Source organism: Pan paniscus, chromosome 1 (genome assembly GCF_029289425.2).
Source record: "Pan paniscus chromosome 1, NHGRI_mPanPan1-v2.0_pri, whole genome shotgun sequence".
In the NCBI taxonomy this organism is placed as follows: domain Eukaryota; kingdom Metazoa; phylum Chordata; class Mammalia; order Primates; family Hominidae; genus Pan; species Pan paniscus.
In genome coordinates, this window is record NC_073249.2 from 186845830 (window position 1) to 186868471 (window position 22642).

Consider the following 22642-nt stretch of genomic DNA (forward strand, 5'->3'; position numbering starts at 1 on the left):
AACAGTCACATGTGGTAATGAGACCTTAAAATGTGATTAGCGTGATTGAGGAATTGATTTTTAAATTTATTTGATTTCAATTATGTGGGATATGATGAGGTTTCTCTTCAAATAGCCTGATCAATCCTTTATCCTTTAATTTATAGTACCCCCCTACCCACCCCTTTTTTCTTTTTCGTTTTTTTTCTTCCTTTCTGCTTTTGTTACATGCCCAGACATGCCACAGTACCAGGCGTTAATAGTACCAGCTCACATTCCTTTCCTTATTTGGAAAGAAGACTAGCTCTCTCGCTCATTGCAGATACCTCTCTCCCTTTCCCCTCTCTCCCTTACATGCCCACCTTATCTAAAAAAAGTTCAAATGTTTAGCCAACCAGGATTAGTTTAGAGTGTACGACCCGACCCCAGCCAATGGGAAAAGGGTACAGGGGCAGGACTTGCGTCAGGAATAAAGGCTCTTGTGCTCCGTTGTTCAGGTGTGCTCTCATGGCGACTGGCCAAGGAGAAGCACCCCTCTGCGCAGAAGTAAAATTGCTTTGCTAAGAATCCTGTGTTTGAGTATTCAATTTCCTTAGGATTTTGAACGTTATTCCCAACAATTCGTTTTAAATTTAAAATTAAATAGGCAATGTGGTGTGGTTATTACATTGAACAATGCAATTTAGCTTAATGCAGTTTGTATATATGAAGGGGATTGATTTTTGTGTAGTAATTTTATACCCTTTTTCCTTACTGAGACTTCTCATCGTTTATAGTAGCTTTTCAGTTGATTCACTTGGGTTGTCTTGGGATACAAACATGTCATTGACAAATAAAGATAATTTTACCAGGCCGGGTGCAGTGGCTTACTCTTGTAATCCCATTTGGGGAGGCTAAGGCAGGTGGATCCCTTGAGTCCAGGAGTTCAAGGCCAACCTGGGCAACATGGTGAAACCCTGTTTTTAAAAAATATATAAAAACAAAAATAAATAAAATTAAATTAAACATTTTACATATATCTTTCCAATTTTTATTTCTTTTTCTTGTCTAATTACATTATCTAATGCAATTTATATTGCTTGTTTATATTGGCCAATGAAATGTATAGTGGCTGGGCGTGGTGGCTCATACCTGTAATCCCAGCACTTTGGGAGGCCAAGGTGAGCAGATCACCTGAGGTCAGGAGTTCGAGACCAGCCTGACCAACATGGAGAAACCCCGTCTCTATTAAAAATACAAAATTAGCCAGGCATGGTGGCGCATGCCTATAATCCCAGCTACTTGGGAGGCTGAGGCAGGAGACTCGCTTGAACCCAGGAGGTGTAGGTTGCAGTGAGCAGAGATCGCTCGCCACTGCCCTCCAGCCTGGGCAACAAGAGCGAAACTCCATCTCAAAAAAAAAAAAAGAAATGTTGTATAGTAGTACTGGTGATAGTTTGTAGGCTTGTCCCTGACAGTGGAATTCCTAAGTGTGATTTCTTCCCTATTTATATGAAAATGTTACAAACAAGTGGCAAATGAATTTTTTTGGCCTCCAAACTTGCTCATGTTTGCTGTGTTTAGAAGTCCCACTCATTGTTTCCCAAGATAGAAACCTAGGCATTGCCGGGCTCCGTGGCTCACACCTGTAATCCCAACATTTTGGGAGGCTGAGGAGGAAGGATCGCTTGAGCCCAGGAGTTCGAGACCAGCCTTTGCCACATACCAAGACCTTGTCTCTACAAAAAATCAAAAAATGAGACAGGAGGATCGCTGAAGCTTGGGAGGTGGAGGCTGCAGTGAGCCATGATCGTGCCACTGCACTCCTGCCTGGGCGACAGTGAGATGTTCTCTTAAAAACGAACAAACGAAAAAGAAATATAGGCCAGGTGCAGTGGTTCATGCCTGTAATCCCAGCACTTTGGGAGGCCAAGGCGGGTGGATTACAAAGTCAAGAGATCAAGACCATCTTGGCCAAGATGGTGAAACCTCGTCTCTACTAAAAATACAAAAATTAGTTGAGTGTAGTGGCACGCGCTTGTAATCCCAGCTACTTGGGAGGCTGAGGCAGGAGAATCACTTGAACCCAGGAGGCGGAGGTTGCAGTGAGCCAAGATTGTGCCACTGCACTCCAGCCTGGCGACAGAGTGAGACTCCAGCTCAGAAAAGAAAAGAAGAAAAGAAAAAGAAATATAGACATCACTTTCATACTCTCTCCCCCTCTCCCTCTCCATCTCAATTATATCCAGTCCTACCAGCTGCCAAATCAGTCCTTTTCTATCTCCACTGCCTCCATTCGTCTTGTACTCATCAATACCACTCATCCTTGGAACATTACATGAGCAGCCTCTTCATTGGTCTTCCAGCTTCCCTTCTCACCTTCTTCAATTCTTTCTCCTCAGAGCAGCTGATAGGTCTTTCCAAACTCTTCATCTATCATATGACTTCCCTGCTTAAAATTCTTCAATGGCCTCCCTCTGCTCTTAGGATAAGGACCAAAATGCTTAACACAACCCACAAAGCCATGTTGTGGACCATCTGCCTCTGCCTTCATCCTCAGCCTCACCTTGCATCCCATTCCCTCAATCTTTGTGCTCCAGGCACACTGGCCTTTCTGTTCCTTGACTCCACCATGATCTCCCTGGCCTCTGGGCTTTAGCACATGCTGTTCCTTCTCCCTGAGATACTCTCTTTTTTTTTTTGAAACAGAATTTCACTCTTGTTGCCCAGGCTGGGGTGCAATGGCACGATCTCGGCTCGCCGCAACCTCCGCCTCCCAGGTTCAAGCAATTCTCCTGCCCAAGTAGCTGGGATTACAAGCATGCGCCACCACGCCTGGCTAATTTTGTGTTTTTTGTAGGATGGAGTTTCACCATGTTGGTCAGGCTGGTCTCGAACTCCTGACCTCAGGTAATCCACCTGCCTCGGCCTCCCAAAGTGCTGGGATTACAGGCTTGAGCAATCGTGCCTGGCCTCAGTCACTACACTCTGGCCACACTGGTCTCCTTTCTGTCCTTCCAATATTCCAAGCTCTTTGGGACCTTGGGGTCTGCGTTGTCTCCTCTACTTGCAACGCTTTCCCTCTAAGCTCTCTTCACATTTAGCTAATTCTCATCTTTCATGAGGATCACTTTCTTTTTCTTTCTTTTTTTAAAATTTTTTTATTTTTTATCTTTAGTAGAGATGAGGTCTCACTATATTGCCTAGGCTGGTCTCGAACTCCTGAGCTCAAGTGATCCTTCCATCTCAGCCTCCCAAAGTGCTAGGATTACAGGCATGAGCCATTGTGTCCAGCCAAATGTTACTTTCTCAGGACATTCTTTCCTGAGCACTTGACTTAAAGTAGTTCCGTACCAGTTTCCTCCATCACATCACCTCGCTTCTTTCATGATGCTTATTACGATCTGAAATTATTTATTTGTCATTGATCTCCACTGAGAATGTAAGCTCTATTTTGTTCACCACTTTGTCCTCAGAGCCTAGTTGGTGTATGGCATATAGTAGACTCATTGTAAATATCTGTTCGGATCAATGGAATCGATATTCCAAAACAATGTCAGATCTGGAATTTCCTCTTTGAAACGTAGAGGTGCTGCTCCTTTCTTCCAGCAGGTGGCGCCAAAGCTGCACCTGGTCCTTACCAGAGGTGTGGATGGGCTGTGAGGTTGGCAAGACAGGGCAGCAGGGCCGAGTGAAGAGGGAGAGACAGGGTTTGTTGTAGTAATGCTGGATCCAAGCATAGAGGAAGTCAATATGGCTCTTCTCCCAAGAATAAGTAGGTATGATCTGTCCAGAAGGGACCTAGAGTAGCCAATGACCCAACAGACATTGCTTCTCCTCTTCACCCGTCCCACCCCGAAAGAAGTCCCCAAGAATTCAACAGGGGATCTTGGAAGAGGAGAGCAATTTTCTGTGAGTGTGAAACTGGAGAGAAGCAAGGGTGTTCAAGTGTAAATCCCCTGGCCGGGCGCGGTGGCTAACGCCTGTAATCCCAGCACTTTGGGAGGCCGAGGCGGGTGGATCACGAGGTCAGGAGATCGAGACCATCCTGGCTAACACGGTGAAACCCCGTCTCTACTAAAAATACAATAAATTAGCCGGGCGCGGTGGCGGGCGCCTGTAGTCCCAGCTACTCCGGAGGCTGAGGCAGGAGAATGGCATGAACCCGGGAGGCGGAGCTTGCAGTGAGCCGAGATGGCGCCACTGCACTCCAGCCTGGGCCACAGAGCGAGACTCCGTTTCAAAAAAAAAAAAAAAGAAAGAAAGAAAAAATGAAAAGTCTAAATCCCCATAGGAAGTTTGGGGAAATTGTGACCTGGAGAGAGGTGTCACAGTGGGTCAGTGGGAGTTGGGTCTGACGCCCAGCCAAAGCCTGCTCTGGTCACAGCTCCCATTCACTCAGCTCCACGTGCCTGCCGCACCCCACCATGCCTGGCCCTCGGCTCAGTGTGGGAGACCACGATGAAAGAGACGATCCCTCAGAGATGTCCCAAAGGCAGAGGGGTAGGGACTGCTTCAGAGGGGCTTGCTGGAGTCAAGACACATTGGATGGGTGTCTGCCAGGTAGAGCTGCAGCAGGAGCTGCAAGACCAGGGTCACGCAGGTGGCCTGCAAAAAGAGCTGCATCTAGATCTGGGCCTGGGGAGGTCAGTAGGGGACTCAGACAGGAACTCACAGAAGGATTTCTAGGAAACTTTTTGTTTTGTTTGAGACAGGGTGTCCCTCTGTTCCCCAGGCTGGAGTGCAGTGGCACAATCATAGGTCACTGCAGCCTCAGATTCCTGGGCTCCAGAGACCCTCCTGCTTCAGCTGCCTGGGTAGCTGGAACTACAAGGTGCAAGCCACCACACCTGGCTAATTGTTTTTTGTTTTATAGAATCAGGGTCTTATTATGTTGCCCAGGCTGGTCTTGAACTCCTGGCCTCGTAATCCTCACACCTCAGCCTCCCCAGTAGCTGGGATTACAGGCAGAGCCACTACACCCAGTTTACAGAAATGTTTCTAAACAGGAGAGCTACTGAGTTATCTTGGATAGTTTGCAGAAAGAAGGTGAGGAGATCAAATTAAAGTCAAGGAGACAAGACAGGATGCTTGTCTATTCACCCAGGTAAGAGAGCATAATGCCTGAGAAGTAATTGTAGGGCTAAGAAAGAAACAAGCTTGAGTGGTTTGGAAAACTTTTTTTTTTTTTTTTTTTAAGGCAGAGTCTTGCTCTGTTGCCCAGGCTGGAGTGCAATGGCATGGTCTCGGCTCTTTGCAACCTCCGCCTCCCAGGTTCAAGCCATTCTCCTGCCCTCAGCCTCCCAAGTAGCTGGGATTACAGGCATGTGCCACCACGCCTGGCTAGTTTTGTTTTTGGTTTGTTTCTGTTTTGAGACTGGTTCTCTCTGTCCCCCAGGCTGGAGTGCAATGGCGCAATCTTGGCTCACTGCAACCTCCGCCTCCTGGGTTCAAGCGATTCTCCTGCCTCCGCCTCCCGAGTAGCTGAGATTACAGGCATGCACCACCACACCTGGCTAATTTTTGTATTTTTAGTAGAGACGGGGTTTCACCATGTTGGCCAGGCTGGTCTCGAACTCCTGACCTCAGTTGATCTGCCCGCCTCGGCCTCCCAAAGTGCTGGGATTACAGGCGTGAGCCACTGCGCCCAGCTGAAAACTTTAATTTTTTTTTTTTTTAAAGACAGGACTTGGTGGTTACTGGTTAGAGTGGAGGGAGAGAGGAGGTATAAGTGGGCTTCTATAAACATTATCTCAGAGTCTCTGAGCAGGCCAGCTCCAGAGGCCAGACCAGACTCTAGGCTCCTGCCTTGCCCAGACAGCCTGACATGAGATGGCTGATACAAAGACAGTGTGTGACTTGCCTTGGTGTTGACAAAACCATTGGTTCACCTAACAGCCTTAAGTAGTGGTTAAGAGCCCAGGCACTATAGCCAACCTCGATTCAAGTATCAGCTCTTCCAGTGACTGTCCAATGACCTTGAGCAGGTTACTTAACTTTTCCCTGCGTCAGTTTCCTTATCTCTAACGTGAGGATGACAATAATACCTTCCTCATACGGAAGTTCTGACAACTATCTGAAGACTAACTGAATTCATACTTATTACACACATGTAACCATGCCTGTTAGTAACGCTTAATGTAATTTATCAAGTAACCTGGCAGAACTTCATCAGTAAAAATGGTGGACCTCCCTCCCACCCAAAACGGAGCCCCACACTCAAGGTAAGAACCAAGCCAGAATAGCCTAAGAGCTTCTTTTGTCTGGGCCTCATTTATCTATTTATAAAATCAGGAGATTTGACTAGTAGCTCCTGATCCTGCCAGCTTTGCCTTCTTGTGATTTTGGGGGCTTGGCCTAAGTGTGAGACCCAGTGGTGTGTTAGGCAAGCTCCTACCAGCTTGTAAAAGCCAACTACTAAATGTTTAGGAAATGTTCAAATGAACAACCATGGATAACTTGAAACTGGCTATGGTGGGAGTTATTCATACCATGGAAGTTAGCCAAGTCTCCCAACTAGGCCTTCCCCACCACCCCGTTCCCTACCGGAGGTGTTTGGTTTTTTTTGTCACCAGTGCGTCTGTGGTAAAATCCTCCCTCATCTGATACACACATCCAGCAGGTACATTCTCACCTTTCAATACCATCAGTAACAGTTGTGGAGAAAGAACCACCAGTCTCCAGGGACCCCACAGGCCTCTAGCCCCACCAGCCCTGCAGGCTCAGGCATGCACCAGGCAGGAAGCACAGTGTACAGGCACACCCAGAGCAAGCATCTGTCTGCCGGTCCCCTGGTCATTCTCAGACACAAGGAAGTAGACAGTGGCGATTACGGTATTGGAGTCTTACAGAGTTGGGATAAAATTCCAGTTAGGTCACTAAAGGCTGCGTGACTTTAGCTAAATCCCTCTCTACACTAGGGTGTTCTTATCTTTCAAATAAGAACAGTCCTGACTTAGCAAGAGGCCAGGTGTAGTGGTTCACACCTGTAATCCCACTACTTTGGGAGGCTAATGCAGGAGGATTGCTTGAGTCCAGTGAGACGGATTGGCCTGGGCAACATAGTGAAACCTCCATCTCTACAAAAAAATTTAAAAATCAGCCAGGCGTGGTGGTGCATGCCTGTAGTCCCAGCTACTCGGGAGGGTGAAGCAGAAGGAAGGATTGCCTGAGCTGAGATTGCGCCACTGCACTCCAGCCACAACTCCAGACATGTTCGCCCCCACCCAGTAGCACCTGGGGCTCAGTGTGTCCTCTAACGGAGTCTTAAGGCAGAAGGGCTCAGTGAGTGGCTGAGGACACAGACAGAAACAGGCAGCTGTTTTCCAGCTTTTATGAAAATTAATAACATTAATAGCTCACAGACATATACATACACACACAATGCTATGTACACAGTCATTAAGTTATTAATTAGGCTCTGTAAAAAAAGGTTTCTACATTAGTGTTCCGGGCTAGGCCCGATCAGTCCTTGGCATATTCACAGTGGCAGCCCCAGGGCTTGGCCCCACAGGCAGGCAGAGGGGAGGCAGGAGGCCACAGAGCAGCCGGCCCCACAGTGAGCACAGCAAGTGTCCTGGGCCACCTCCTTGAGTCTTCAGTTCCCTTCCTAGCACCTGCAGTCCAGCTGCTCAGCAAGCCGGCAGACAGGTCCTGATCCCTTCTGTGGCCTTCTGCATGGTGGCTTCGGGCAACGTGGCGGGCCCTAGAGGATGCTAGCCAGCTCTGTGGAGTCTGTTTCTGAGCAGCCAGAGCTGCTGGCCTCGTCCCTGCAAGAGAGAGAGGAGATGGGTTGGAGGAAGCATCCATCCTTACCCCTCCTCAGCCCCACCTGCCTCCTTCCTCACGTGATCTTGGCCCTGCTGTCGGAGTAAAGTGAACCACGGGACACAGAGTTTGCTCACTCCCACTTTCAACTGTTGGTTGGTCTCTTTACTGTCCTTGCTGCACACAGGGTACTGCAAACCCTAGATCTATACTCTCGCCTGGGCTGGCTGACGGGCTGGCATGACTCACTCCAGCCTGCCCACTGGTTTCCCCAGATGCAGGGTCAGGCCACACTCGAGGTCCTATATGCCAGGAGGCTGATGAAGAGTGCAGTCTCTGGAGCCGGAATGCTGAGGCTCAAACCCCAGCTCCGCCCCTTTCAGCTGGGCCAGGTACTCTTCCTGCTGAAACCTCAACTTCTTCACCTGTAGAGGGGGAACCCTAAGAACCTGATACTTAGGGTTGTTGGAGGGGTATGGGAGGTGATGGATGCACACGTCCTATAACAGGCTCCTTAAGGACAGAGATTTTTGTCTTGTTCACTCAATGCCTAGCACATAGTAGGCAGCCAGTATGTATTTGTTGAATAAAGGTAAGACCACTTAACACAGTGCCTGGTGCGTACTTAAGTGTTACGGCTGTCCAGAGAAGATGTGTGGGGGGTGAGTCTGGACTTGGCCACAGGAGACACAAATTGAGGGTTTAGACACGGTGACGTCCCCTCCTCCAGCATCCTGTCCCCTCCCCACTCACCTCAGTGCCTGCAGGGCCTTCTTATTCTGCCGCCGCCTCTCCTCATCAATGGGGTACATTTTGAAGAGCAGCAGGCCCAGCAGGATGAGAACTATGGGAGCCATGGTCACGAGCATGTTCAGTGTAAACTTGACAGGTTCCGGCTGCGAGCAGCCACGGGTCTGGTACCCTGCAAAGCTATGGGACCCAGGGGGTAGAACGGTGAAGATGGGGCACCTGGGGCCTGGCCCTGCCCAGTCCTGCCCCAGGTCCCCACCCCACTCACTCCAGACTGAGGGTAGAAATGCCCAGTGACACTCCAGAGGCAAACTTGGTGAAGAAGACATAGAAGGAGAAGAAGATGGGCTCGGTTCCATGGAAGTGGGGCTGCTTCAGATGGAAGTCGTCGATGACATCAGGCAGCATGGACCTGCGCAGAGTAGTGACAGCCATGAGGACCGACCCACCTAACGGGCCTCTGTGTTAATGAGAAGAGGTGGCCCTCTGGAAGCTTTCAGTACCATGGGTACACAGCTCAGTGAGGATATGGGACCTTCACATGAATAAGAAAAGGCCTCTTGCTCTAAGAGGAAGTAACCCTGCCTGGAGGTGCTCAGCGTGGCAAGTGGAGCCCAGGCCAGATTACAGCCCCCATTTTTCACTCTGACTAGGTGTTCTTGCAAAGCTCACTACCTGTACAACTGTACAGGACAGACCTCCCCCACTCCTAACCTGGACCCACAGAATGGCCTGTGGGAGAACACTGCATAGAACTCTCCCCAAGGAGCTTCAAAACTGGGGACTAGGGGCTGGAGATACCCGAGGAGGGGGGCCTGTATATACCTACCAGGGTAGTAAGAAGGCAGCTGCCACACTGATGCCAGCTGCCACAGCTACCGCATATGTAATGATGAGGTTACTCTCCATGAGGGCCACCAAGATGAGAAATGGCACTGCTGACTAGGGAAGGGGGTGCAGGAAGATGAGTCAGCTGGGAGGTTCCCACCAGACATCCCAACTCAACCCAGGCTCTGCTCTTCAACCCCACTCACTGAGATCCCAACATATACAGCTGTCTTCTTGCCAAACCGGGTCAAGAACCACTGCCAGATGGGAATGGTTAAAGTGGCCGAGAGCTGTGGATGGACAAAGGGGGTTAAAGGGAGGTGCTTTAGAGCCGCAGAGCCCCTCCTGCCCTTCCCAGAACCCCAAAGTGGCTCCCAGCCCTGCCCAAGAGCAGCCAGATGACATCATGTGGGCAGCAACGAAGATGACAGGCACCTTCGACGGCTCCCCAGGGGAGCTCAGAGCTGGTCCAGGCCCACCTTGTCTGCTGCCCTCTCAAACCTCTGAGCCAAGTTCCTGGTATCCTTGCCCTTGCTTTTGCTGTGCTCACTACTCAAACATCTAACCTCAAACTCTTTCTTTCACAGTCCTACCTTCGCAAGGTCCAACCAAATACCCTGAGAAGCCTCCCTCATCCTTTCATGACCTTGGGCCAGCCTGAGAAACATCTTCTGCCTATTCCAAGAACCACTCCACAGCCTATGTCACCTCAGCCCAGGCTGCCCGCCCCTGCTCAGGCCCCACTCACCATGATGGCCAGGAGTAGATTCTGGAATTCATTGCGGAAGCCCAAGGTGTAGGTGCAAAACAAGACAAAGTTCCCCTCCACCAGCTGGGCATGGAGCAAGGTAGGGAAGGAAATGCAAGGAAGGAGGTGATGTTGGGGCTGAGCCTCCCCAAGACATCCCCCAAGCCCCAGAGACCTCTGCTCACCCCGCTCCCATTACACCCCCTTCTCAGGCTGAGCATGTCAGAACCCACTCACCATGAAAGCCAAGGAGGTGAAGAGGAAGCCGGTAATAAGTTTGATGTATGGGCCGTGGCTCATGACCAGCCGTAGGCCCCGGAAGTAGGCAATCGGCTCAGCCTGCTGGGCTTCATAGGGTTCTGGGGGCCAGAGCGGACAGTGAGGAAGGAGCAGAGACCCCTCCCAAAGCCTGAGGGCCAGGCAGAAAGATACAGCTGTCCATGCTGAGGCCTGCACCCCTTCCCAGGCACCCCCTTACCTCTCTGCTCCCGCACGCCCAGGATCAGGATGACAGCACAGATTATATAGATACAGACAATGACCCCCGCTGCCAGCAGGTATGCCTTTTGCTATAAGGAGGTGAAGGCGACATACAAGGATGGTCAGTTTGAGCTCATCCCAGCACCCCAGTTCCAGCAGCCCCACTCAATGATCTTGGGCCAGTCCCCTCCCCTCTGGGAGCGTACTGTCTCCATGTGTGAAATGGGAGGATCATCCCGGGCCTGCTGTTGCTTCCCAAGGCTGGACAGTTAAGATTCACAACATGCTCAGAAACCAGGCTGGTTGAGTGCAGCCCTCACACCTGTAATCCCAGGAGTTTGAAACCAGCCTGGGCAACTTGGCAAGACCCCCCCCCCCCCCGTCTCTACAAATAATAATAAAAGGAAAAAAACAGAAACCAGGCTGCAGAGTCTGACAGCCCAGAATTCAAATCTTCCCAAATCTCTGCAATTCACTAACTTTATGACTCTGGGCAACTTATTCAGCCTCTCTAAGCTTCAGTTTCTTTTTCTGCAAAGTAGGTATATTGGGTGCATTAATTGTTATGTATATCAAATGCCCAACATTTATTTAATAAACACTAGCTGTTACTATCTTTAGGATGACTACAAACTACCTCACTGTTCCTTATCTCCCCAAATCCCTGCCCTGCCCAGGGCCTCACCGTTTCCCTGTGTGAGGTGGTGCCATGTGTATGGTTGGCACTTTGTGAAGCTACTGTAGAGCTATTGAGGTCCTGGAAACAAGGCGTGTCTGCTTGGCCCACGATTTGCCCCTGGATCGCCGTGCCCAGCACTGTGCCCAGCACTTCCACAGTCATCCCTGGCAGGAGAAAAGGAGGTGTTTTGGAGGGGCCTCATGGATTGTGGGCCCAGGGAGGAAGGTCAAATGGGTGGGAGCCCAGCGGTAGCTCCAGGCAGGGTGGGTAGAGGTAGTGGGGTAGGTGACACCTTGGTTTGAATGCATATGCACCTCTCCAGGTCTCATCTGAGCAATAAGGGGATTGAGTTATTTTTAAGATGGTTTCACACCCACACTCTAGAGCAGAGCAAAGAGCTGGACCCGCAAGGGAAGAAGTGTGGCTGGAGGGTCCCTGGAGGGTGGGGTCAGGTGGGCTGGGGAGACTCACGATAGGCGGTGGCAGAATCCCGTTCAGTCTGCTCGGTGCTGATGAACATGGTGAGAGCCGAGTAGGGAACATGGAAACACTGGCATAGAAGACAGGTCATTGGCTGGTCAGGCGGGTGGACACACCGATGTAGCTTCCAGTACCAACCCTGGGGGCCCCAAGGACCGCCCTCCTCCCGGCCCCTAGAGACACCCAAGGGAGGTACCCACACTCACCGTGACCATTGTCTCAAAGAGGCAATAGAAAAGCAGGTACCAATAGGTCTGGCCGTGTGGGAAGTCGGGCACGAACCAGATGAGGAAGTAGGCAATGACAGCCAGGGGCGTGGAGAAGATGATCCTGAGGAAGAGGAGGGTGTGAGTGGAGGCTGGAGGCTGGAGCCCAGGACCAGGCCCAGCCTAGTCTGCTGTGCCTCACAGGGTCCCCACAGGGAAGGAAGCTAAGCTCTTCCTTCCTTCCCCATACTCCTGCCAAATCCACCCATCCTGGGCCTCTGGGAAGAGGCTGATGACCAAGCCCGGAATGGCAGATGGGAACTGGGACCCCAGACTGAAATCCTAGGCATGGAGTGTGAGGTCAGACCCTGAGTCTAGTCCAGAGGCAGCAGCCTCTAATGGGCTGAGAGCTAGGACGGGAGTCCAAGACCTCAGGTGGCTGGGCAAGGAAGCAAAGAGAAGGAGCAGCCCCAACTCCCGTGTTCTCACACGGATACTCATCAACCGCACACACACACCCCGTTCACACACGCACCCCATTCACACACACACCCCATTCACACACACACACACCCCATTCACACATACCCCATTCACACACACCTCATTCACACACACACCCCATTCACACACACCCCCATTCACATACACACCTCATTCACACACACACATACCTCATTCACACACACACACACACATTCACACACAGGGAAGCTGGCATGATGAGGAGAGGCCAGCTCCAAGTGAAGGAGTTGAAGGCCCAGGTGGGCAAATGTCCGCCTTCCCCACGTGAGTTCCACACCATCAAAAGGGGTTAGACCTCAGGATGGACTAACTCCATGGCATCAGTATAGCAAGGCAGCACAGGCCATGGTAAAGAGAAAGGCCTTTGAGCCACTCTTCAGGGATTCCATTCTAGCTCCACCAACTAACCATAAAACTTAGTCTTGGGAAGTTATTTAAATTATCTGAAGCTCGTTTCCTCATTTCCTCATAAGTTCCAGCTATGGGCTGGGCGCTATTCTAATTACTTAGGATAACTAGAGAACAGATAAAAAATCATTGCCCTTGTGGAACTTACATACTAGTTGGCAAACAGAAAAGTTGACATAATTTAAAAGTTATATATACCATTCAACCTTCATAAGGAATAAAATTCTGACACATGCTACAACATAGATGAACCTTGTAGACATTAAGCCAAGGAAAATCAGCAAGACACAAAAAGATAAATATTGCGTAATTTCACTTTGGAAGGATGTAATGGATGGATGGTGGTGATGGTGGCGACAAAGTGAATGTACTTAGGCTAGGCGCAGTGGCTCATGCCTGTAATCCCAGCACTTTGGGAGACCGAGTCGAGTGGATCACCTGAGGTCAGGAGTTCAAGACCAGCCTGCCCAACATGGCGAAACCTCCGTCTCTACTAAAAATACAAAAATTAGCCAGGCATGGTGGCGCACACCTGTAGTCCCAGCTCCTCGGGAGGCTGAAGCAGGAGAATCACTTGAACCCGGGAGGCAGAGGTTGCAGTGAGCCGAGATCGCACCACTGCACTCCAGCCTGGTGACGGAGTGAGGCCCTGTCTCAAACAAACAAACAAACAAACAAACTCCTTGATTATTACATCCTTAATGTGGAATGTTAAAACTGCACTGCCCAAAAAAGAAATATTAGAGAACCGACAGGTTTGTATCCCTACTGTACCAAAAACAAAAACAAAAAAACCAAAGTGAATGTATTTAATGCCACTGAACTGTACGCTTAAAAATGGCTGTAATGGCAGTGGCACATGCCTGTTATCCCAGCTACTTGGGAAACTGAGGCAAGAGGATTGCTTTTCCCCAGGAGTTTGAGTCCAGCCTGTGCAACATAGCAAGACTCTGTCTCATAAACATTTTTTTTTTTAAACAGGCTTAATTCACTTTACTTCTCTTGTATAAAAACCCTATGCTGTAGCCACAGCTGGAGCCTGGGTCCGCTGCGCGGAGACTCTGGTGTGGGTCTTGATGAGGTGGTCAGTGAATTCCTGATAGGGAGACTTGGTAAATACAGTCTCCTTCCAGAGGTCGGGGGTCAGGTAGCTGTAGGTCTTAGAGATGGCATCAAAGGTGCCCTTAGCGAAGCTGCCCAGGGTGGCAGTGCAGCCCCGGGCTGAGGTATAGCAGTCATCGATACCAGCCATCATGAGCAGCTTCTTGGGCACAGGTGTGGAGATGATGCCAGTGCTCCTGGGTGCAGGGATGAGACGCACCAGCACAGAGCCGCAGCGGCCTGTCACCTTGCAAGAGACGGTGTGGGGCTTGCTGATCTTGTTCCCCCAGTAGCCTCTGCGCACGGGGACAATGGAGAGCTTGGCCAGGATGATGGCCCCACGGATGGTGGTGGCCACCTCCTTGGAGCACTTAACACCCAGACCGACATGGCCATTGTAGTCTCCGATAGCAACAAACGCCTTGAACCTGGTGCTCTGGCCGGCATGGGTCTGCTTCTGCACTAGCATAATCTTCAAAACCTCATCCTTGAGAGAGACCCCCAGGAAAAAGTCAATGATCTCAGATCCCTTAATGGGCAGGGAGAGGAGATAGATCTCCTGCAGGGACTTGATCTTCATGTCCTTCACCAAGCGGCCCAGCTTGGTGACAGGCATCCACTCCTTATCCTCGGCCTTGCCTCAGCAAGCTCCGCAGCCTCGGCCCGGGCCCCGTCCACGGCCACGACCCCGGCCCCGGATGCCACTGCCGAAACCTCCGCGGAAGGCACCAGAGTTCCCCATCCCAGGGCCACCAGGGCCTCCGGGCCCCCCCCGCTGCACCAGTGTCATCCACCATTTGGTGTTTTCTCGGAGAAGCTCGTAAACATTTTTTAAAGGTTATGGTAAATTTTATGTTACATATACTTTACCGTAGTTTTACAAAAGGGTTATATAACATGTTGGGAGATGAGTGCTGTGAAGAAAAGAAATAAAGCTGGCTCCAGAAGATTAGAATAAGGGTGCAATTCACAAATGGGTGGACAGGGTAGGCCTTACTGAGAAGGTGGCATCCATGCCAAAGGCCTGAATGAGAGGAGGGAGTTGGCCTTTTAGACATCTGAGGCAAGAGTGGACCGGGCAAAGGGAATAGTCAGTGCAAAGGTCTTCAGATAGGTGCGTATCAGGCCTAAGCAAGGGCAAGGCCAGGAGGGCTGGAGTAAAGAGAACGGGGAGATAGAATTAGGAGATGAGGCGGGAGTGGAAATGGAACTCCTGAAAGGCCACTGGAGGTGCCTTGGCTCTAGTTCACAGGATTGAAGTAACTTTGAGACTTGGTTGATACTAAAATGTCAAACAGTGTTTGGGACACTAAGTGCTATAATGATCACATCAGGGAAGCTCAGCAGGAGAGTTGGCATGCGTAACTAATGCAGGCCACACCAGGGGAGCTGTAGAAAGCCCTGGGCTGGGAAGGAGACCTCAGGTCCAGCTGTTGCAGCCTCCCCATGGGACCCTGCTTGACATCTGGTCTCTCACACAGTGGCCTTGAGAACTCCAGGCAAAGTGACTATCAAAGTCTTTCTGGTTTGGCCAGGAATGGTGGCTCACGCCTGTAATCCCAGCACTTTGGGAGGCCGAGGCGGGCAGATCACAAGGTCAGGAGATCGAGACCATCTTGGCTAACACGGTGAAACCTCGTCTCTACTAAAAATACAAAAATTAGCTGGGAATGGTGGCGGGCGCCTGTAGTCCCAGCTACTCAGGAGGCTGAGGCAGGAGAATGGCATGAACCCAGGAGGCGGAGCTTGCTGTGAACTGAGATCACGCCAGTGCACTCCAGTCTGGGCGACAGAGCGAGACTCTGTCTCAAACAAACAAACAAAAAAAGCGGTGGGAGGGGGGAGGCGGGGGCAGGAAGAAAAGTCTTCCTGGTTTCAAGAAGAGGATTTAAATGTAGGCTTAAAGCAGGGGTTGCCCTGAGGCCCAGGAGGAGAGAGAGATACAGGGTTCACAAACCCTGACAGACCCAGTTTCTTCCTACACTGAAAGGAAAGGGGGTTCCAGGTCTCCAGGCCTGGCCTGAGGAGGGGTCAAGTGGTATGGATGGAGAGGTCTGGCCAGGCATGGTGATGCTCATGCCTTTAATCCCAGCACTTAGGGAGGCAGAGACAGGAGAATAGCTCCAGCCCAGGAGTTTGAGACCAGCCTGAGCAACATAGCCAGACCCCATTCACCACAAAAAGGAAAAAAAGTTTGGACAGGGAGGTCATATGCACACCAGCCTTCAGCCCACGAGCCATCCCGCGTGCAGGCATACACAGGCACCACCAGCCACAGAAGCATGCGCACACAGGCACCTGCTAGATCAGAAACCAGCCTGAAGGGCCCCCAGCAACTTCCCCAAACTGGCTGCCACGCCTGCCCAGGAAGTTGCTCAGTTCCTACATGCCACAGGGAGGGCCTGCCCACCTCCACCTCTCTTGACTCTGTCTCCTCAGGGAACAAGAGCTCCTCATCAGCCTTTGTCAAACACTCCATCCTCTGCTCATAAGCAGCTGAGCAGCTGCTGCTGAGGAACCCAGTGTAACTGGGAGTAACCCGGCCTGCAGCCACCATCCCTGGGAGCGGCTGCCTCCCATTGGCTGGGCCTCATGAGGTGACGTGGCAGCAGAGCCTCCCCTTCTACTGGCTGCCAGGGAGGTGGGCACAGGGCCAAGTCTCACGGGCTGGCGCCGGGGGAGCCCTGAGCAGCCTGCACAGGTAAGGCAGGCTGTCCTGCCCCCGGCCCTGAAGACTGGATCAAAGGCTCCAACCTGGGCCTTAGCCAGGGGCTGGCAGGATTGGGGTGGGTGGGGGGCCTCGTGGGAAAGGAAGCTGTAGTGGGGGGAGGGGTTGCGGGAAGAGCTTTGAAGGCCGGAGGCCAGGTATGGGCGCCCCTGGGGCAGGAAGGCGCCCACTTAAGCCTGGATGGGCTGGAGATGAAAGGGGTATGCCCCCCCACACCCTGAAGCAGGATGTCCTGGAGGGAACCAGAGCCCCCGCCTGACAGCCTATCCTGTGCGTCTCCCCTGCCGTCTGATCCGATCCGTGGCACCACCTCCGCCTACTTTGCCCCTGAAGCTGAGTAGCACAGGCTTTGTACCAAGGGAGAAGGTAATTTACGTCATCCAAGGTGCCAAAGGTTATGGGTTTGCTACCCCATTCCGGGTATTACCCCATCCCCTGCTCTGCCAGGAGCCACCCTGAAGGGGTGCCAAATTATTTATCACTGTGCTGTTGGAGGGTCCCACATGGAGGTAGAGATGCAGCAGGCTGGGCCTGAAGTCTAATTCCCAGCCCAGGATTCTGCAGTTCCCCTGGTGTGGCCTGTACTAGGGACCACATGCCAGCTCTCCTGCTGAGCTTCCCTGAAGTGGTCATCATAGCGCTTAGTGTCCCAAACACTGCTTGGTATTTTAGTATCAACTTATTTAAGTCTCAAAATTACATCAACCTTATGAAGTAGAATTAATTCAGGCACTGTTCTAAGAACGTCAAAAAAAAAATTAATCCACCACAACTCTGTGAGTGTGAGATAGGCATAACTATTATCCCCATTTTACAGATGAAGAAACTTGAGACTCAGAGATGTGAAGTGACTCAGCTCTAAGTAGGGAAATTGGGATTTAAACCCAGACAGGGGCCAGGCATGGTGGCTCACACCTGTAATCCTAACACTTTGGGAGGCTGAGGCGGGAGGACACCTTGAGCCCAGGAGTTCAAGGCCAGCCTAGGCAACATAGTGAGACGCTGTCTCTACAAATAATAATTTTAAAAGATTAGCCAGGTGTGGTGGCACGTGCCTGTAGTTCCAGCTACTCGAGAGGCTGAGGTGGGAGGATCACTTGAGCCCAGGAGTTCTAGGCTGCAGTGAGTTATGATCACACTACTGCACTCCAGCCTGGGTGACAGAGCGAGACCCTGTCTCTAAAAAAAAAAAAAGAAAGAAAGATAGAAAGAAAGAAAGAAACAAAGAAAGAAGAAACAAAGAAAGAAAGAAAAAGAAAGAAAGATAAAAATAATAAAATAAGCCCAGGCAGGCTGGCTCCAGAGTACAACTGCTTAACCACTCTTAAGTACTACCTCGGCCACTGCAGAAAGTGATAGAGTGGGAGAATTCAGAATTCCAGCTTCACCAAGGGGAATGAGTGGACCCTGGGGAGGAATGAGGCCTGAGCTGCCCAGCCTAGCACTTTGGCTGCCCTGGAAATGAACTGGCTGAGCATGCCAGTGCCCGTGCTCAGGGTAGCTGATGCCTCGGATGGGGTTTCGTCACCCTTGGGCTTTTAACTCCTTCCTTCTCCTCACCCTCCTGCCTGTGACAAGACAGAGAGAAGGACCAAGGAGCAGATATGCTGGAAGTCCTGCCTTGTGCCACCTCGAAGGGGCATATTCTACTCACCAGGGCATAAGGCGACCCAGGCAGGTCCAGGGGGATTTGCTGATGCAGAGGCCCACCAGGGGGTCTGTGATGGCATCCCAGGCTCGGCCCACAAACAGGATGATGGAGGCAGAGAAAGGGCCCACCTGGAATGAGGAGAAGCAAAAGACAACTTCCTCATCCTTCTACTCGCCTCAACTCTCACTGGTAGGCAGAAGCGGAGGCTCCCTCCCTATCTCAGCCAGGATCTTGTGACCCTGAGCTGCTCCCACATGGACCTTACACATCTTCACTTGCCTTGTTAATAATGACAATAGCATTTCTCCAATAACAGTAGCACTGGGTGCCTCCTTAGAAGCTTTCCCAGCTCTGTCTCCTTAATTGCTTCCCTCCAATGCCCTTGAAAACATTCCCATCAATTCAAATGAATCCACAAACATTTCCTTCCCTCCCTCTCTCAGCCCTGAGCCCCTGACCACCTGATATCAGAATGAGCATTCACGGGGTGAACACAGTGTGCTTCAGTGTTCCCATCTGTATAATGGGAGTTATGAGCTCTACCTTACAGGTTCAAGCTCTATCTTGGATGTGGAAAAAGGAGCCTATAGATGCTTTTTAAAAAGGGACTTGTCACTACCCACTCAAGTTATCCCCCTCCCCGCCCCAAAACCCCCCAGGCCCTAAATACAGACTCTCCAGACTCCTCCTCATCTATCAAAGCCCTGCTATTGCTATTTCTCTGGGGAGTGGGTATTCTTCCCCATACCATAGTCTCCCTAGTCTAACCCCCCAACCCCAGCTCTAACACCCACTACAACAGGTTTACACTTTGACTGCAGGTTCCTCATATTTACACCCCACCCAAGGCCCAGCCCATGGGAGTTACTCAAAAAGCTGCTGAAGTTTTTTGTTCCTTCTGGAGTTCAGTGTTCCCCCTCTGTAAATGGATACAACTAAGATGCGATGCTTGCCAAGTTAGATGCTACACAGAGAAGACAGCTGGTGCAGGAGCCCCGGTAGTCATGGCTATTCTGCCTCCCACTCTCCCATCCAGACAGGGTGAATTCTCAGGATGCCAGGCTTCTGGCCAAGGCTTCTCAATGCACAGAATAGTCCTGTTTCACCCTAAGTACCCCTCCCAGTCAAAGACCCTGTGTACTGGGGCATTCTAACTTAGCCTGGCACCTAAGTGCCCTTCTGCTCCTCAGGTAAAGGTGGGATGCATCTCATCCACAAGCCTGGCAACAGCCACCAACCTCTGAGTCAAGCCAGCTGACTATCTCCCAGCCAGGAACACAGTGTGCCAGTCTCTTCTAAGAACAGCATCCCCAGCAGGCCCCATTCTCCCTCATTCTACCGCCTACCCCTTCAGGCTCTGTTGCTCATGCCAGGCAAGGAGGAGTTGCCAGACCTTTCCAGCAAAGACTCCTGGAGTGGAGACACTCCCTTCCTGGATACTTTCCAGGGTCTTCTCATTTCTTGCTCACTGACTCAGAGGCAGCAAAGTAGTGATTTGGGGTCCCATTTCACAGATGGGGAAAACTGAGCGAACTGACCCAGGGGTGCATAGTCTTTCCCACCTCAGGATGCTGAAGGAGCCCTCGAAGGCTTAGACCACTCACCTGAGCCACATCCAGTAGGTAGATCTGAAGGAAGAAACCCAGGGCACAGCCCGTCACCTGGTAGGGGGCTCCCCCAAGTGCATAGCAAAGCTTGTTGCAAACAGACAACTGTTGTTTCTTCTTTTTCGGTTCTTTCTGGGAAGAGGAGGAAAAGATGAAAGGCCCAAGGTTCTGGCCTCCATCCAAGAAGGTTCCACAGGAAGGACCATCCCTCTGGCCAGCTCTACCAGAACAAACAACTCTGCTTTGACCTGTTCCTATCCAGGAGATCCCACCTAATTTTTTTTTTCTTTTTTTTTTGAGACGGAGTCTCGCTCTGTCGCCCAGGCTGGAGTGCAGTGGTGCGATCTCGGCTCACTGCAAGCTCCGCCTCCTGGGTTCACGCCATTCTCCTGCCTCAGCCTCCCGAGTAGCTGGGACTACAGGCGCCCGCCACCACGCCCGGCTAATTTTTTGTATTTTAAGTAGAGACGTGGTTTCACCATGTTAGCCAGCATGGTCTCGATCTCCGAGATCCCACTTTATACAAAAGAAAGGTGTTCTCCATTCTTAGGAACATGGAAAAGGGGAATCCATACTTGTGTGAAAGTTGCCCCTAAGCCACCTCCCTCCTGGAGATTCTAAGGAAACTTATCAGCCCACCATCCCTAAAGAACTCCTCCCAAGGCCTCAGGCACTGCTCCTTTCCAGGTTTCAGGGGGAGCATGCTCCAGCAGCCGACCTGTCCCCACCTGGCACCAGCTGCCGCAACCTGAAAATCCGCTTGCTGCCAAGAGCTGCCCGAGCCCAGCCCAGGCTCCCACCCTGCCTCAGAGACAGGATCCACCTGACTACTCCTGGTGAGAGCTCTAGAGAGCTATGGGGGCCCGGCCCAGCTGGCTGCAGGCACAGCTGTTCCACCTATCCCAGAGCATCCCTGACCACTATAGGCAGCCAGAGCTTCAGGCGGACTCAGGAACTGTCCTACTCTCCAGCTTCCCGACCCATCGCCCTCCACCCCCGAGCTCCTAGAGGACCTTGGAGACGGGAGGAAAGGCCTCCAGGTTCAGGCCTGATCCCTCTCCGGGCGGGGCACTAGGGAGGTTGGGTTGCCCAGGGAAAGTAGATATTACTCATACATAGTAACAGCATAATTGCTCACCCAGCTCCTTCCAAAGATCAGTTAATAAAATTAAAAGGAAAAGGCAGTCACCTCCCACGAAGGTATCTATTGCCTGAGATCCTTTCCTAGGGGGCCGCCTCATTTTATTTGGTCCTTCAATAAGTCCCCAGGGCTGGGGATGTGGTCGATGGTCTCGATGCGCAAAGCACCGTTCCCGCGCGAACATCCACATTCAGACAAATGCCTGAGGGACGCGGCTCCTTTAAGAGCAGAGCTCTTGTTCTTATGAATGAACTTGAGCGGCCCTAACAGCAGAGTTGAGGCGCAAGAGTAGGTGGGTGGAGTGGGAGGTAGGGGATGAGAGATGGGGAACCAAGGGGAGTTTCCCAGATTTCTGGGGTCATCTCTGGCGTTTGGGGCGGCAAGCCCCAGCCGCTCAACACGGAAGAATGGAAACCGGCTAGGCAGAGCGGGGAATCACATGGGGCTGCCGGCAGAGCCTCTCCGCAGAGCGTGGAGTGCGGGCGAGCAAAGGGGGGCGAGGGCGCCCACAGCTTTTCTCCGTCACCCCCTGTCCCAGGGTACCCCCAGGTCCTCTCTGGCTCGTAGGCTTCCTGTCCCTGGCTATCCCAATGGTCCCCTGACCAGGCCGACCCCGGGACGCCCCTGATCCCCCATTTCCGCCTCCTCCCTCCCCTCGCCCTCCACGCGGGGTGCCAGGCCCTCACCTTCACCTGGGCCGGGCGTTCAGTGCTTTGGAGGATGCTGGTGGGCAGCAGCCCCGCCGCGGAGCCGCTCTCGGCGCCTTCTCCTTTGGCCATGACCCGCGGGCCACGCCGCCTGGGACCTGGTAGACGGGATGCTCCTCTGCCCCGCAGGCCGCTGCTCCTCCCAAGCTCGCGTCGTAGCAGGCTTAGCCACGGCCGCCGCGCGCTAGCCAAGCCGGCTGGCAGACGAGGTACGCACTCTGCTGCACGCCCCCTCCGCGCCTCTTATAGTTCTGCCCAGCCCTCTCGGTTGCGGCCAATCCCCGAGCCCCGCTGCCCCGCCTCCAGCCAATCCCGTCGCCCGCCTCCCTGCCCCCGCCTCGCCCGGCGGCTCTGTGCCACCGAGCCACGTTCTCCAAGCCCCGGAACCGGCATCTGCCTGCGCTGGCTCCTAGCAATCCGAGAAGCAGGCCGCGAGACCTCCCAGACACCGCGCGAGGAAACCGAGGCCCCAGGCTGAAAGTGATCTGCCCGGGGTCCCCGATCTGCCCGAGGTCCCCAAGGTCCGACTCTCCCCGAGTCGGGCCTACCACACATGACTTCTGACCCCCAGGCCTAGGAAAGGTAGGGGCTCTGAAGCCCACTTTAAAATCTGGAGTCAGGGCCTCTCCTTCTTCAAGCCTAGAGGACGTACGCTGACACTTTCCCTCCTGATGCCTCTCTCTCATCCCCGAAGACACACCATTCCCCCGTCCTGCCCTTGGCATCCGGGCAATGGGGAGAAAGATGAGGCAATCCAGTGGCTGCCCCTGCCAGAAGGGAGCTCCCAAGTCGTGGAGAGAAGCCGGGGCTACGCCCGCTAGTACACTATGACAACAGTGGCCTTTTATGGATAGCTTCCTCCATGCTTAATATGATCT

The 22642-nt window shown here is 52.0% G+C and overlaps 1 protein-coding gene and 1 pseudogene across 1 annotated transcript; both read right to left on the bottom strand.

The window, feature by feature from the left end:
• Positions 1-7277: 7277 nt before the first annotated feature.
• MFSD2A (MFSD2 lysolipid transporter A, lysophospholipid) lies at positions 7278-22027 on the bottom strand. The gene is made up of 14 exons (XM_003815415.5): positions 21744-22027; positions 19914-20048; positions 18313-18437; positions 11897-12020; positions 11682-11760; positions 11217-11374; positions 10530-10620; positions 10289-10410; positions 10052-10135; positions 9510-9593; positions 9305-9417; positions 8744-8887; positions 8479-8655; positions 7278-7727 (listed from the first exon to the last, which is right to left on the bottom strand). Exons 1-14 carry the CDS (start codon positions 21834-21836, stop codon positions 7664-7666), a joined length of 1593 nt encoding a protein of 530 aa, XP_003815463.1. The 5' UTR covers positions 21837-22027; the 3' UTR covers positions 7278-7663.
• Positions 12034-14727, bottom strand: LOC103785535 (small ribosomal subunit protein uS5-like; annotated as a pseudogene).
• Positions 22028-22642: the final 615 nt, after the last annotated feature.

Excerpts from the sequence above, each read along its gene's own strand:
- MFSD2A (XM_003815415.5), bottom strand. The coding sequence starts at position 21,836 with ATGGCCAAAGGAGAAGGCGCCGAGAGCGGCTCCGCGGCGGGGCTGCTG. Across the intron at positions 10,411-10,529 it reads GGGCGTGCGGGAGCAGAGAG|AACCCTATGAAGCCCAGCAG; the intron begins GTAAGGGGGTGC and ends TCTGGCCCCCAG. Across the intron at positions 7,728-8,478 it reads AAGGCCCTGCAGGCACTGAG|GGACGAGGCCAGCAGCTCTG; the intron begins GTGAGTGGGGAG and ends TCTCTCTTGCAG.